Source organism: Panthera uncia (genome assembly GCF_023721935.1).
Source record: "Panthera uncia isolate 11264 chromosome A1 unlocalized genomic scaffold, Puncia_PCG_1.0 HiC_scaffold_16, whole genome shotgun sequence".
Classification (NCBI taxonomy): domain Eukaryota; kingdom Metazoa; phylum Chordata; class Mammalia; order Carnivora; family Felidae; genus Panthera; species Panthera uncia.
This window is the reverse complement of record NW_026057576.1, coordinates 67,423,637-67,436,028: the sequence shown is the minus strand read 5'-3', so window position 1 is coordinate 67,436,028 and position 12,392 is coordinate 67,423,637. Positions and strand designations below refer to the sequence as shown.

The window sequence follows — 12,392 nt, the reverse complement described above, 5'->3', positions numbered from 1 at the left end:
ATACTCACTTATTGGCAGAAATAACCAGCAAGGGATGAAACAGCACTCTTGGACACTTACATTTGGAAACATTCTTTGCAATAAGCAGGATATTTCTGATTCCAGGAAGCAGAAACAACTTCCTAGGTGTCTGTAAGATTTGTGGGATGCAGGGTTCTGTGGTAAGGGTCAGTGTTGAGGTGTTTGAATGAAGAGGTGGAGCAAGGCACTGTATGTCAGGCGAATTTATAGCTGCACAGAAACCCATGGGTCTCGGGGTCAATATCCCCGAAGAGCTCTATGCAAAGTGGAGAGCGACTCCGACAGTATAGCATCGTGGGAGCACGCAACATGTGGGAGGCCTGGTTGCAACAGCAACCAGGAGATGACTGTCGAAGGCACAGTCTTCTAGCTAGTAGGAAGGAATACTGTGGGGGTGCCCGGGTGGCTCAGCTGGTTAGGTGGCTGACTTCGGCTCAGGTCATGATCTCAAGGCTCAAAGGGTCGTGAGTTCGAGGCCCATGTCGGGCTCTGTGCTGGCAGCTCAGAGCCTGGAGCCTGCTTCCGATTCTGTGTCTCCCTCTCTCTCTCTCTGCCCCTCTCCTGCTTGCATTCTCTCTCTCTCTCAAAAATGAATATTAAAAAAAAATTTAAAAGAAAAGCATATTATGTTTTTGCATAAATCACACAGTAGGCACAGGGACAAGATAGAGCGGTGATGCTGGGCTGTACCTAGACATCTTTTGGCCAGAAATCTTTAAAAAAAATTTTTTTAAGTTTATTTATTTTGAGAGAGAGAGAGAAAGAGCAGGGGAGGGGCAGAGAGAGGGAGAGAGAGAAAGAATCCCAAGCAAGCCACACTGACAGCGCGTAGGGCTCAAACTCATGACCTGCAAGATCATAACCTGAGCTGAAATCAAGAGTCAGACGCTTAACTGACTGAGCCACCTAGGAGCCCCGGCCAGCAATTTTTTTAACTGAAAACAGAATGTGTGAAAAATTGTTGACTTGTCTTCCTGATAGTTATCTCTTTCAGGATTTCAAGGAATTGCTCATTGAAACTCTGATATAAACAAAAGACAAGTGGAAAAGAGAGAAACCCTAGGAGAAAGCAATTCCGCACATTGGAGCTGGCAGTGGGCAAAGCTCAGAATGTGCTCAACATGGGCTGTTGTCATCAGGAAGCGAGGATTCAGGACTGTTAGGAAATCCTGAGGCAAATGAACAGTACCCCAGGTTAGACTGACACGGTACATGTGAGGCTGCTTATTATTAACACGTAACAGTAACGTCTGAGGAATCTTCAAGACAGGAGCTAGGAACTTTTCAAAAACAGGAATAAAACCAAATGCAGAATCTGGAGGCCAGTGAGCTTTGATGGGGTTTTTTTTGCAGTGTTTTAAAAGGCATTATTAAACAGGTGGCTTGTGAAGAACCACGAGGCAGCATTCTGTTTTCTTAGGAATAAGTCATGTCATGTCGAACTTGTCATCCTAACCACATTGCGGCTTTTCTTTTTTTAATTGGGTTGCTAAACTGATGCCACAGAGGAATGTAAGACCTTTAACAAGCGTATGTTCCAAGATGTCCTGTGAACGAGTCAGGGAAGTGTAGTGTGCACGAGTGGACAGGTGTTCCAGGAACAGCGGTGACTGGATTAGCATCAGTCTGGTGACGGACCTTTAGGGGTTTGAGAAGGAACCTGTTCTTGGCCACATTCTGTGCAGTATCATCATCCATGACTTTTTTGAGGACATAACATGCTGGCAAAGTGTCCTCATGACATCAGGCTGTTAGGGATATCTCATACATTAGATGTCAGAATCTGGATTTGGAAGGGTTTTGATCAACTCGAAATGGCTCAGACGTAAAAAAGTGAAACTTCCGCAAGGCAAAAATCAAATCCTGTTCTGAGTTCCCGAACCATAATTGTATGAATATAGGAGAGGGATGTAGCATGAAAGTAAAGCCTATGGAAAAAGATTCCAGGATTGTAGGTGATTTAAATGTAATGTACATCACTAGGGTGGTGTGGCTACCACAAAATAATAGAATCTGGCTACGTCGGTAGAAGGGTGTATGGTTCAAAACCAGTTAGCTCCTATGCCCCCACCTGGTCAGACCTTATTGGGCTTGATCTATGCAGTTTGGGCACCTTGATGTAAATGGAGCATTGTTCTAGGGGAGAAATGGCATTGCAGGAAGGTCTAAAAGGGCTGAAAATGGAGGCCTTCAGCATGGTGTGGTTGCCATTCATAGACGGTGGAAAGGTGTGCCACAAAGAATGTAACCAGGCCCCTTGGTGAGTGCAGGTTTCAGGGAGGTGAGATGAGGAAGCACAGTCTGGGTGTGAAAACCGCTATGCTGAGCTTCCTCGCAACTAGGAGGGGTGACACGGGAGCAGTCCTGTCAGGGACATCGCACAGGAGGTTCTTATACTGGGTTGAGTTACACCAGATACAAACACCAAACGTTTCATTCAGTACTTACTTTGTGTCCAGCATTTTACTAGATACTGGAGCCTAAGATGGAGTCTAGCTCTATTTTCATGATTGTAAATGAGCCAAGAATGTGTGGGTAAGGATGGAGTGGTTCATGAAAGCTAACTGTAACACCTTGCTGATACTCTTAACTAGATTTGTGCAGTCCAGCACGGTAGCTACTGGCCATGGGTGACTATTGAGCAGGTGAAATACAGCCAAGTCCAAACTGAGATGAGCTGTAAGTGTAATACACATCTGCATTTGAACAATTAGAGTAACTTTTTACACTGATTACATATTAAAGTAATAATAGTTGGGATATATTGGGTTAAATCAAATGTATTCTTAAAACTGATTTTACCTGTTTTTTTGTTTGTTTGTTTGTTTGTTTGTTTTTACTTTTTAAAATGTGGCTCCTAGGAGGTTTACTGTGTGGCTCACATTATATTTCTCTGGAAGTGCTGCTCCAGAATTTAGGTTTTAGAGCTAACCTGACTTAGACACGTGTGATTTTTCTTTTTTTCTGTTTACAGACCTGAAAAGATGGCTAAACTCCCGGTGATTTTGGGCAACCTAGACATTACAATTGATAATGTTTCCTCAGACTTTCCTAGTAAGTGTTAGTTCTTTGTAATAACCAGACAAAATTCTGTTTGGTTTTTACTGCAACTTGTTTATTGTTAATTTTCCAGATTATGTGAATTCATCATACATTCCCATGAAGCAATTTGAAACCTGTAGTAAAACTCCAATCACATTTGAAGTGGAAGAATTTGTGCCCTGCATACCAAAACACACTCAGCCTTACACCATCTACAACAACCACCTGTATGTTTACCCTAAGTACTTGAAATACGACAGTCAAAAGTCTTTTGCCAAGGTGAGCGCAGAGATGGAGGTTTCAGTTTTGAGATCAGTCTCTCTTGGCTTCTCATGTTCTTTTATATACATTTACATATTCTGGCTTCTTGCCTTATTTTCTTCTTCTTTTTTTCTTTAAATATTGCTACAGGCCAGAAACATTGCTATTTGCATTGAATTCAAAGATTCAGATGAGGAAGACTCTCAGCCTCTGAAGGTTTGTTTTGTTTTGTTTTGTTTTTAACATTTATTCATTTTTGAAAGGCAGAGAGAGACAGAGCGCGAATGGGGGAGGGGCAGAGAGAGAGGGAGACACAGGAACAGAAGCAGGCTCCAGGCTCTGAGCTGTCAGCACAGAGCCCGACGCGGGGCTCGAACTCACGGACCGTGAGATCATGACCTGAGCCAAAGTCGGCCGCTTAACCGACTGAGCCACCCAGGCGCCCCTGAAGGTTTGTTTTTTATATATGTCCTCATTTTTCCATTTTAAAAGTGGACCTGAGTGGCAAATTGCACAACTAAAGGAATTTAGCACGTTATAGTTAGACGCAAACACGAAGATATGTGACATCATAACATATAACCAGATGTGTCAAACCTTACAGAATATGGAGTAAATGAGTTCTTGTTCCTCATTGACTGTTTCCGTTTTGTTACACTCTTTGGGGATGAAGGTTTCTTAGGCATGTTCAATTCGGTAAATACATCACGTCTGAGTATGAGCCAGGGTGTGTGGGTGCTAAGAATTGTATTAGTAAGATTGATAATAGAAATAATAATAAGGATAGATTGATATCTGTTAAGTATTATAATATGGTAATAATAACACTAGTAGAGTATTGGTGGTGTTTATTGAGTGCTTATTATGACCCAGACTCTGCTCATAGAGCCTTAGAGTTATTAAACTCCTTTAATTCTCCTAACAGTAATTTTTAGATGAGACTAATGCATGAAATTTAAATAAAATTGTTTAGGGCTGTCCATTAGTGGCACCAGTGTTCAGATCCAGGTGGTCTGGCTCCAGACCCCAAATTCTTTACTGTAACTATGTGAAAATGACTTTCCAAGAAAGGAAGGAGACAAAGGTGTAAAGAAGAATGTAATAGTTTTTGCCCTCAAGAAAAAAAAAAATCATGGTTTACTGAGAAAGCTAGTCATGGAGAAAAAGCTCCTGGCACATAGAAGGTCCTGAAATGACTTTTTGTCAAAACTGAATAATTAGGCTAAAAAATGCTAAGGGGACCCAGAGGAAGGAGTTAATCATTTCTTGATGGACACATGGGAGTGTGGTGCACATAGAAGGGAAGGTCGTTCAGGCAGAGGGATTGCATGAGCACAGGTGTGGAGGTGAGAAAGGGAGTTGTGGGCAAGCTGTTGTCAGGTTATAGCGTGGACGGGTGTGTGTGCTCAGGTGGGGGAGCTGGGAGAGGGGCTGAAGGAAGGGTTGGACCCAGGAGACGTAGGGGTCTCTTAGGCAGAAGAAATCCATCCATCAGAGGTGGTTATTATAAGTTTATGCTGCAGGAAGGCCTCTTTACAACACATCTGAGTTTAATTTCTGACTCTGTTAATTAAATACTGGTGTTTTTCTTTGCTAACTCTTGCTTTAGTGCATTTACGGCAGGCCCGGTGGGCCAGTGTTCACAAGAAGCGCCTTTGCTGCGGTTTTACACCATCACCAAAACCCAGAATTTTATGATGAGGTAAGTGAGGAGGTTTTCAAGGGAAATCCCAGTTAACCAGTTTTAAAGAAAACTCCAAGTTGTTTGCTTAGTAAAGCAAAATTCAAGAGAAACTGCATACTACACTGCAGTTACAGTGCTAGAACTAAATGTTGACGTATTTATTTTACATCTTCTTTTCTAATTACAAAAGTAACATTTATTCTGAAAACTTGGGAAAAAGCAGATCATAGAAGAGGAAAAGTCAAAAAGCTCTCCTCTATTACTACCACAATTAATATTCTGACATACTTTCTTTCAAATTCACACTTGTGTGGTTATGTTTGTTGGATCCGAGAATCTTTTTTCTGTATTGTTTCTTTATGTAGAATGATAATGTAGTTCATTAAAACTACTATATGAATCCTACTTTAAAAAAAAAAAAATTGTTAATGTTTAGTTTTGAGAGAGAGGTGGGGGCAGAGAGAGAGGGAGACACAGGATCCGTAGCAGGCTCCAGGCTCTGAGCTGTCAGCACAGAGCCCAACTCGGGCTCAAACTCATCAGCCTCGAGATCATGACCTGAGCCAAGTCTGATGCTTGACTGACTGAACCACCCAGGTGCCCCTGTATGAATCCTACTTTCAGATGTTCTATCCTAGTTTTTCATCATGCCTTGGCTGTGTTAGGTTAATGTAGGGGTTGTGGTCACGTGTTTTCTAGTTCTTTCTAGAGTTGACATACCAACTCTCCCATTTCTGGTCAGTGAATGTCTTGGTCTGTTCAGGCGACAGCAGAACCACAGAATAGGTAGATTGGAAACAGCAGGTATTTATTGCTCACAGTTCTGGAGGCTGAAGTCCTAGATCAGGGGGCCAGCGTGGCCCAGTGAGGGCCATCTCTAGGTCACACACTTCTCAGTTGTACCCTCACATGGTGGAATGGGCAGGGAGGGCTCTGTTGGATCTCTTGTAAGAGCATCAGTCCCATTCATGAGGCCTCCACCCTCATGACTTAGTCACCCCCACAAGGCCATACATCCTAATACCATTACCTTGGGGGTAATACGAATTTCAACATAAGAATTTGGGGGTGGGAGTGGGGACACACACATTCAGATCACAGCAGTGGATTATGGATCCATTTCTTCTTTGGCACAGTTTACGTTCTTTGATTTCTTCGACTGCAAATGTTAATGCTAGTTTGGAGACCAAATGCAGGTTTGTGCAATGGGTGACGTGTTGTGTGCCTGCTCTCATCAGGAATTCTTGTTGTTTTAAAATATAAGAGAGATTGTTATTTTGTCTTCCTTGCAGATTAAAATAGAACTGCCCACCCAGCTACACGAAAAGCACCATTTGTTGTTCACGTTTTTCCACGTCAGCTGCGATAATTCTAGTAAAGGGAGCACAAAGAAGAAGGATGTTGTTGAAACACAAGGTTTGGGGTCTCATCAATCCTTTCATTGTTTACAGGTTACATAGTAGGTTCTTAAATTTTATTTATTTTTTAAGTTTTATTTATTTATTTTGAGAGAGAGAGCATGTGTGTGCAAGTGGGGAAGGGGCACAGAGAGAGGGAGAAAGGGAGAATCTCAAGCAGGCTCTCCACTACCAGTGCGGAGCCTGATGAGGGGCTTGAACTCACAAACCGTGAGATCGTGACCTGAGCCGAAGTCGGACACCTAACCAACTGAGCCACCCAGGCGCCCCTTAAATTTTATTTTGATTCTGAATTCTCATCCTTCTGTGGAGTTTTTAGATGACGTTTGTGAAGGTAGCATGCCTGGCTTGCATATGTGAGTTTTTATGAAAGATCATTTTAGAATTGTAATCCCAAAGAGGCCAAAGTACATTGTAGACAGTGCTCGGCAGAGACTAGATTCAGGGCCTTAAAGATCAGGCCATTTCATAGCACTGACTTTCTTTCATATGTTTTCGAACAACCTGCAGTGAAATTTTTTGTGTTTTGTTTCAACAGTTGGATATTCCTGGCTTCCTCTGCTGAAGGATGGAAGGGTAGTGACTAGTGAGCAGCATGTTCCTGTCGCGGCCAATCTCCCTTCTGGCTACCTTGGCTACCAGGAGCTCGGAATGGGCAGGGTATAGGACTTTAAGACTGATTTATCCCTATACCTTCAGAAAACATGAAAAATCGGCTAACGCAAGAATAACACAAGAACGCACACAGTATTTTTGCCGGTCCCAACATTTTGGTTTTAGTTATTCATTTCCAAGTAAACATAGGCCGGTGGAAGGCAGTGCTATTAACAGCGCAATCTAGAATTCTAGTTTGGGCATTTTATAAGTCCTGAACTAGCAGCGCCTCATCAGGGAAACAGAGACTTAGAGATACTGGATGAGGTAAAAGTTTTTCACTGCAAATCAGCCATGCTCAAATAAGGACGTGTTCTTAGAGTCACGCAAACTATTAGGAATTGTCTTTCCGTTTAGTGTAAATGTAGCAACTCGTGCCCACACGGTGGCTGGTTCTGATACCTTTGCTGATCCACGAAAGCCTGAATTTTCTCCCATTTCTCCCATTGGTTAACTGATTTTGCAGTTTGTTTGGCCATCTTAAATTTTATAGATTTCAGTTTTATAATGCACTCAGGTAAGGTCTGCTTTATTTCATTTTGCAGGGCTTTTAATATTTCTCAACATTGAAGTAGTGCCAAATTTGGGTCCATGTTATGGACAAATGGTTACAATATTCCAAAATCAGGAGAAATCCTATACCACTCAGTTATAATTCCTAATCTGAACGTAAGAAAAAATGGAGGAGTCAGAAATCAAAGTAAGCACACACAGAGTATTGACCCTTTACCCATGTAGGACTTCATACTGTCCCATTTGCTGGACAATCTTCTGCCATCACTGTCAGGATCCTAAAATCCAGTTTGGTCAAGTCATTGGTGAAATAGGATTCTTTCCCTCTCAAACAGATAGTAACTCATACAACTGCAACTAAAAGGTAACTTAGAAAATCCAGCGAGGAGAGCTTTGTACCTGGGGGAAGAGAGTGGGCAGAAACTAGTACTGCTTGCATTCTTGCAGTGAGCCAGCCATAGCTGTTGAGTCACTGACGCTGTTTGGGCCTGTGACACCTCACCAGTCCTCTCGGTGAACATGGTGTTTGAAGCCAAGAGCACTCATCTGTTGGGATGTTTTTTTTCCCTTCCATATTTTCTAGCATTATGGTCCAGAAATTAAATGGGTAGACGGAAGCAAGCCACTGCTGAAAGTTTCAACTCATCTGGTTTCTACCGTGTATACTCAGGTACGGGCTGTTCCATTAGCATTAGTTAGCAATGATTGCTCAGTGAACGAATTTGCATGATCTTTTCAGCAAAAAAACAAACAAAAAAAAATCCTAATTGATATGTTATACGTACATATAAGGCGCTCATATGTACTGACATAAATGAATAGTACAAGTAACGTTTCTCAACTATTTCCTCTTTTGTTGGAGGTTCTTGGAAATCTTTTAAAAATTTTTATCTCTTTTGATGTTTTCATTTTTATATGATCAGTTTCTTAGTCTAAATAAAACATGCATGCTGTAAGAAGCAGGTACTCCTATTTCCACAACATTATGCTAATAGGCCTTCTTTCTTTCTCTTCTTTTTTTTCTCCCAGGATCAGCATTTACATAATTTTTTCCAGTACTGTCAGAAAACCGAATCTGGAGCCCAGGCCTTAGGGAGTGAACTTGTAAAATACCTTAAGGTATCAGATGGCTTTCTTAGTAACCCCTTTTTAATGAGATTGGAGTAGGTTGGGTTTTCCTTTTGCTGGCGAGGGTCGTTCTTACCTCTCGGGAACCTTATAAGGATGCTCTTAGCTGGATACTCTCGCTTCTCTGTGGTTTTAGATGGTGGCAAGAAGCGGCCTCATAAATAGGACAACTCCAGAGTGCTGTACGTCAACTCTACTGAAATTAAAATTAAGAATTTAATTAGAAAGAAAAGAAGACGAAAAAGAAAAGAAATAGGACAACTGCTCTGCCTCCATCTTTGTCCCACATGTACTGTTTTTAGGCCCAACCCAAAATACATTGTTCTCTGCCTACAAAATCACACACATACGCAGGCCCTGTCCTCTGAGTGCTCACTGGGTGCAGGGCACAGGGACAAGCACATAAGAAGGAGGGACTTCAGTCCTGCCATTAAGGCATTTCGAGCTCACTGTAGGAAATAACATAACCGTGGCGAATGGTGCTAGGTGGGCAAAAAACAGAACAGAACAGAACAGAAAAGAGTGCATGTGACCATCCTCAGTGTTGTGCAGGCTCCCTGTATCATGAAACAGTGATACCAAGGTGGCGTTTCTCTAGGGGAGTTTTATCCAGAATGTGGTTCAAGGGGAACATTTTAAAAAAGGAGAGTAGTTCAAAGAGCACCCGAGGCGTGGGGACAAAATACCAGACATTTGAGAAATGGAATACGAGTTTGTTTGATTTCAGCAAGGAAAATGGAATGGGGACTTCTAAAGTCACTGCTTTGCCAAGTGTCCTTTCTGGTACCTCATGAGGAGCCGTGTGACTTTAGGAAGAGACTTTGTGTCGGTTTTCTATTGCTGCTGTAACGAATGCTACAGATTTGGTGGCTTCCAATAGCACAAATTTATTTTCTTACACCTCCATAGGCTGAGTTCCTTTCTGGAAACTCTGGGGGTGAATCTGTTTCCTTGCCCTTTCCCAGCTTCTGAAGGCTGTCCTCATTCCTTTGCTTGTAATCCCTTCCTCCATCTCAAAGCCAACTGTTTTACACCTCTGGCCGTTCTTTCCTTAGGCACGTCTCCCCTGACCCTCCCCTTCTGCCTCCCTCTTCTGATTATGAAGACCTTTGTGGTGACTTCATGCCCACCTGGATAATCCAGAAGAGTCCCCCCATCTTATGGCCAGCCGATTAGCAGCCCGAATTCCCTTTTGCCCTGTAACATCGTCACAGGTTCTGGGAATTAGGATGTGAACATCTTTGTTCCTTATTCTGCCCGCCACAGGTTCCCATTGTTTTAGATATACTTCTTCCATCCTTATTTGGAACTGGGTGGAAATTTGTTGGGGTTGGTCTACTTTTGAGAAGATAACACAAGTGCCATTCCTTGTCTGTAGAGCTTGCATGCAATGGAAGGCCACGTGATGATCGCCTTCTTGCCCACCATCCTGAACCAGCTATTCCGCGTCCTCACCAGAGCGACCCAGGAGGAAGTTGCTGTCAACGTGACACGGTAAGAGAGGCGGAGAGGTGGATACCTTCTCCTCTTTCAGTCTGTCCTCATCTGGAGCACGGTCGTACATATCTGGGATGCTAGTATGTGTTGACCATTATAGTTAAGAAATTTCTTTTGATCCCATGTAGAGGGACCCCATCTAATTCCTCGTTTCCTTGTTTCCTGTGGTGCCAGTAGCATCATCATTGTTCTACTACTACTGTGTAATAATGAAATGTTTTCATTTTCACATTACTATTCATTGCTTTATTCATTCCTGTGGTGTGTAGGGTCATTATTCATGTGGTTGCCCAGTGCCATGAGGAAGGATTGGAGAGCCACTTGAGGTCATATGTTAAGGTATGTAAAATAAACTGTCCCAATCACTTCAATCTGTGGCTCTCCAATTTTCCTTCTAAGGACTCATTTAAAAAAAAAAAATCTAGTTATTTGGGGGTGCAACTTAATACTTCTGCCTTCTCTTCTATACCTAAAGCCAGTGCTTGTACCTGGACGAGAGGAGGTCCAAAGAGGGGCAGCCATTCATTTATTTATTTAATTTTATTTTTTTCAACTACATTTCTCTTAATGGGTTTTGCAAATAATGATGATGTGGAATTTCAAAGAATTTTAAGTCGCTCTAGGAAGGCCTTTGGTATAGCCTGTTGTCATTTTTCTTTTTCCCAACTAAAATCTGCAGTAAAACTGCTTCTCCCGAGATGAGAAGGGTAGCTCTGTCTGCCATCAAATTAGATAACTACGTGGGATAGCAAGAGATGCCATGGGGCTGAGTAGCAGCAAGTTCTTTGTTCGTGTAACACAGTTCCGTAAACAAGCGGCAGTTACCCTTCGGAAAAGTTACACACACCTTCTGTTTAGTCTTAGACACCTCTGTAAATTATGGCTGTGGGATCAGTCCCCCAGGGTCAGGGGACACATTCCTCCAAGTCCTTGGGAGGTCGGGTCGTGGGCTGGAAGACCACTGACCTGAGCCAGGTGGTTCCCTAACTGATGGGTTCCCTGGGGGAACCCCTCCCACCTTCTGTTTCCACACCTTCCTCTCCCCGCTGCACTTGCACCTGGGTCCCTGACCGCCATCCCCCTGGGCCTCCCCTGCTTTCAGCCCACCTCCGATAACTGGGGCATTAAAGTATCTCTCCCTTTTCTTCAAAGTATGCGTACAAGGCTGAGCCGTACGTTGCTTCCGAATACAAGACAGTGCACGAAGAACTGACAAAAGCCATGACCACAATTCTCAAGCCTTCTGCCGACTTCCTCACCAGCAACAAACTACTTAAGGTATATCGAGGGGCCAGGGTGGCTCTGTGATATGGAAACTGATGAGAGAGAATCCAAAATGCCACAGCCAGGGGGTACCTGGGTGGCTCAGTGGGTTAAGCGTCCAACTTCTGCTAGGGTCATGATCTCACTGTTCATGAGTTTGAGCCCTGAATCTAGCTCTCTGCTGTCAGCACTAAGCCCCCTTTGGATTCTCTGACCCTCCTCAGCTTGCTTTCTCGCAAAATGCCACAGCCGGATCAGTTCACCTTCCTGGTGTGCTTTTAGAGACCATCACCAACTCCTGAAAAGGGGTAAAGAGTTAGTTCTCAGGGACCAACTTTGCTGCGTATACTTGGGTTTCTGATGGAGCTGCAAAATATTACCATATTCAAAGTTCCATGGGCTCTTAAATTTTAAGAAGTCATTATATTCAAATGGGCAGAGGACACTGAGAGATTACAAAGGTGGCATCAGCAGGCGAGGCTCAGCAGAGAGGCGAGATCACAAATCTAATCCAGTGGTGCCTCTTTCTGGCTTGTGCCGTGCTGAGCAGATGCACCCAGCTTCCTGGACACGCAAAAGCCAGAAAACAGCTGCCTGCCACTCACCTCTGGTCCCATAATAATTTATTTACCGAGAGGTTCAGCCCTGCTTTTGAGTTACACCTGTTTTGTGTCTGTAACATTGTCGGCCTAAGGGGGTAAACATCTTACCTTCTAAGTTGTTGTTTTTCTTACCAGCATCTTTTTTTGTTTTCTTTCAGTATTCATGGTTTTTCTTTGACGTTTTGATAAAATCCATGGCTCAGCATTTGATAGAGAACTCCAAAGTTAAGGTATGTCCTTTCGTATCGGGCCTTGTGTGGCGGCTCTTAAGGGAGTCTTTTCGTTGGGTTTGTGGCCAACGTTCATTAG

The 12,392-nt window shown here is 43.1% G+C and overlaps 1 protein-coding gene across 10 annotated transcripts in view; it reads left to right on the top strand.

Annotated features, from left to right (window-relative positions):
* DOCK9 (dedicator of cytokinesis 9) overlaps window positions 1–12,392 on the top strand; it is a 290,594-nt gene that overhangs the window by 193,432 nt on the left and 84,770 nt on the right. For all 10 annotated transcript variants that reach the window (XM_049647477.1, XM_049647483.1, XM_049647479.1 and 7 more), the window contains exons 16-27: window positions 2,996–3,075; window positions 3,155–3,342; window positions 3,475–3,540; window positions 4,934–5,026; window positions 6,301–6,424; window positions 6,965–7,086; window positions 8,177–8,263; window positions 8,623–8,712; window positions 10,100–10,215; window positions 10,488–10,557; window positions 11,371–11,496; window positions 12,242–12,313. In XM_049647477.1, coding sequence (XP_049503434.1) covers window positions 2,996–3,075; window positions 3,155–3,342; window positions 3,475–3,540; window positions 4,934–5,026; window positions 6,301–6,424; window positions 6,965–7,086; window positions 8,177–8,263; window positions 8,623–8,712; window positions 10,100–10,215; window positions 10,488–10,557; window positions 11,371–11,496; window positions 12,242–12,313 — 1,234 coding nt within the window. The remainder of the gene's footprint in view (window positions 1–2,995; window positions 3,076–3,154; window positions 3,343–3,474; window positions 3,541–4,933; window positions 5,027–6,300; window positions 6,425–6,964; window positions 7,087–8,176; window positions 8,264–8,622; window positions 8,713–10,099; window positions 10,216–10,487; window positions 10,558–11,370; window positions 11,497–12,241; window positions 12,314–12,392) is intronic.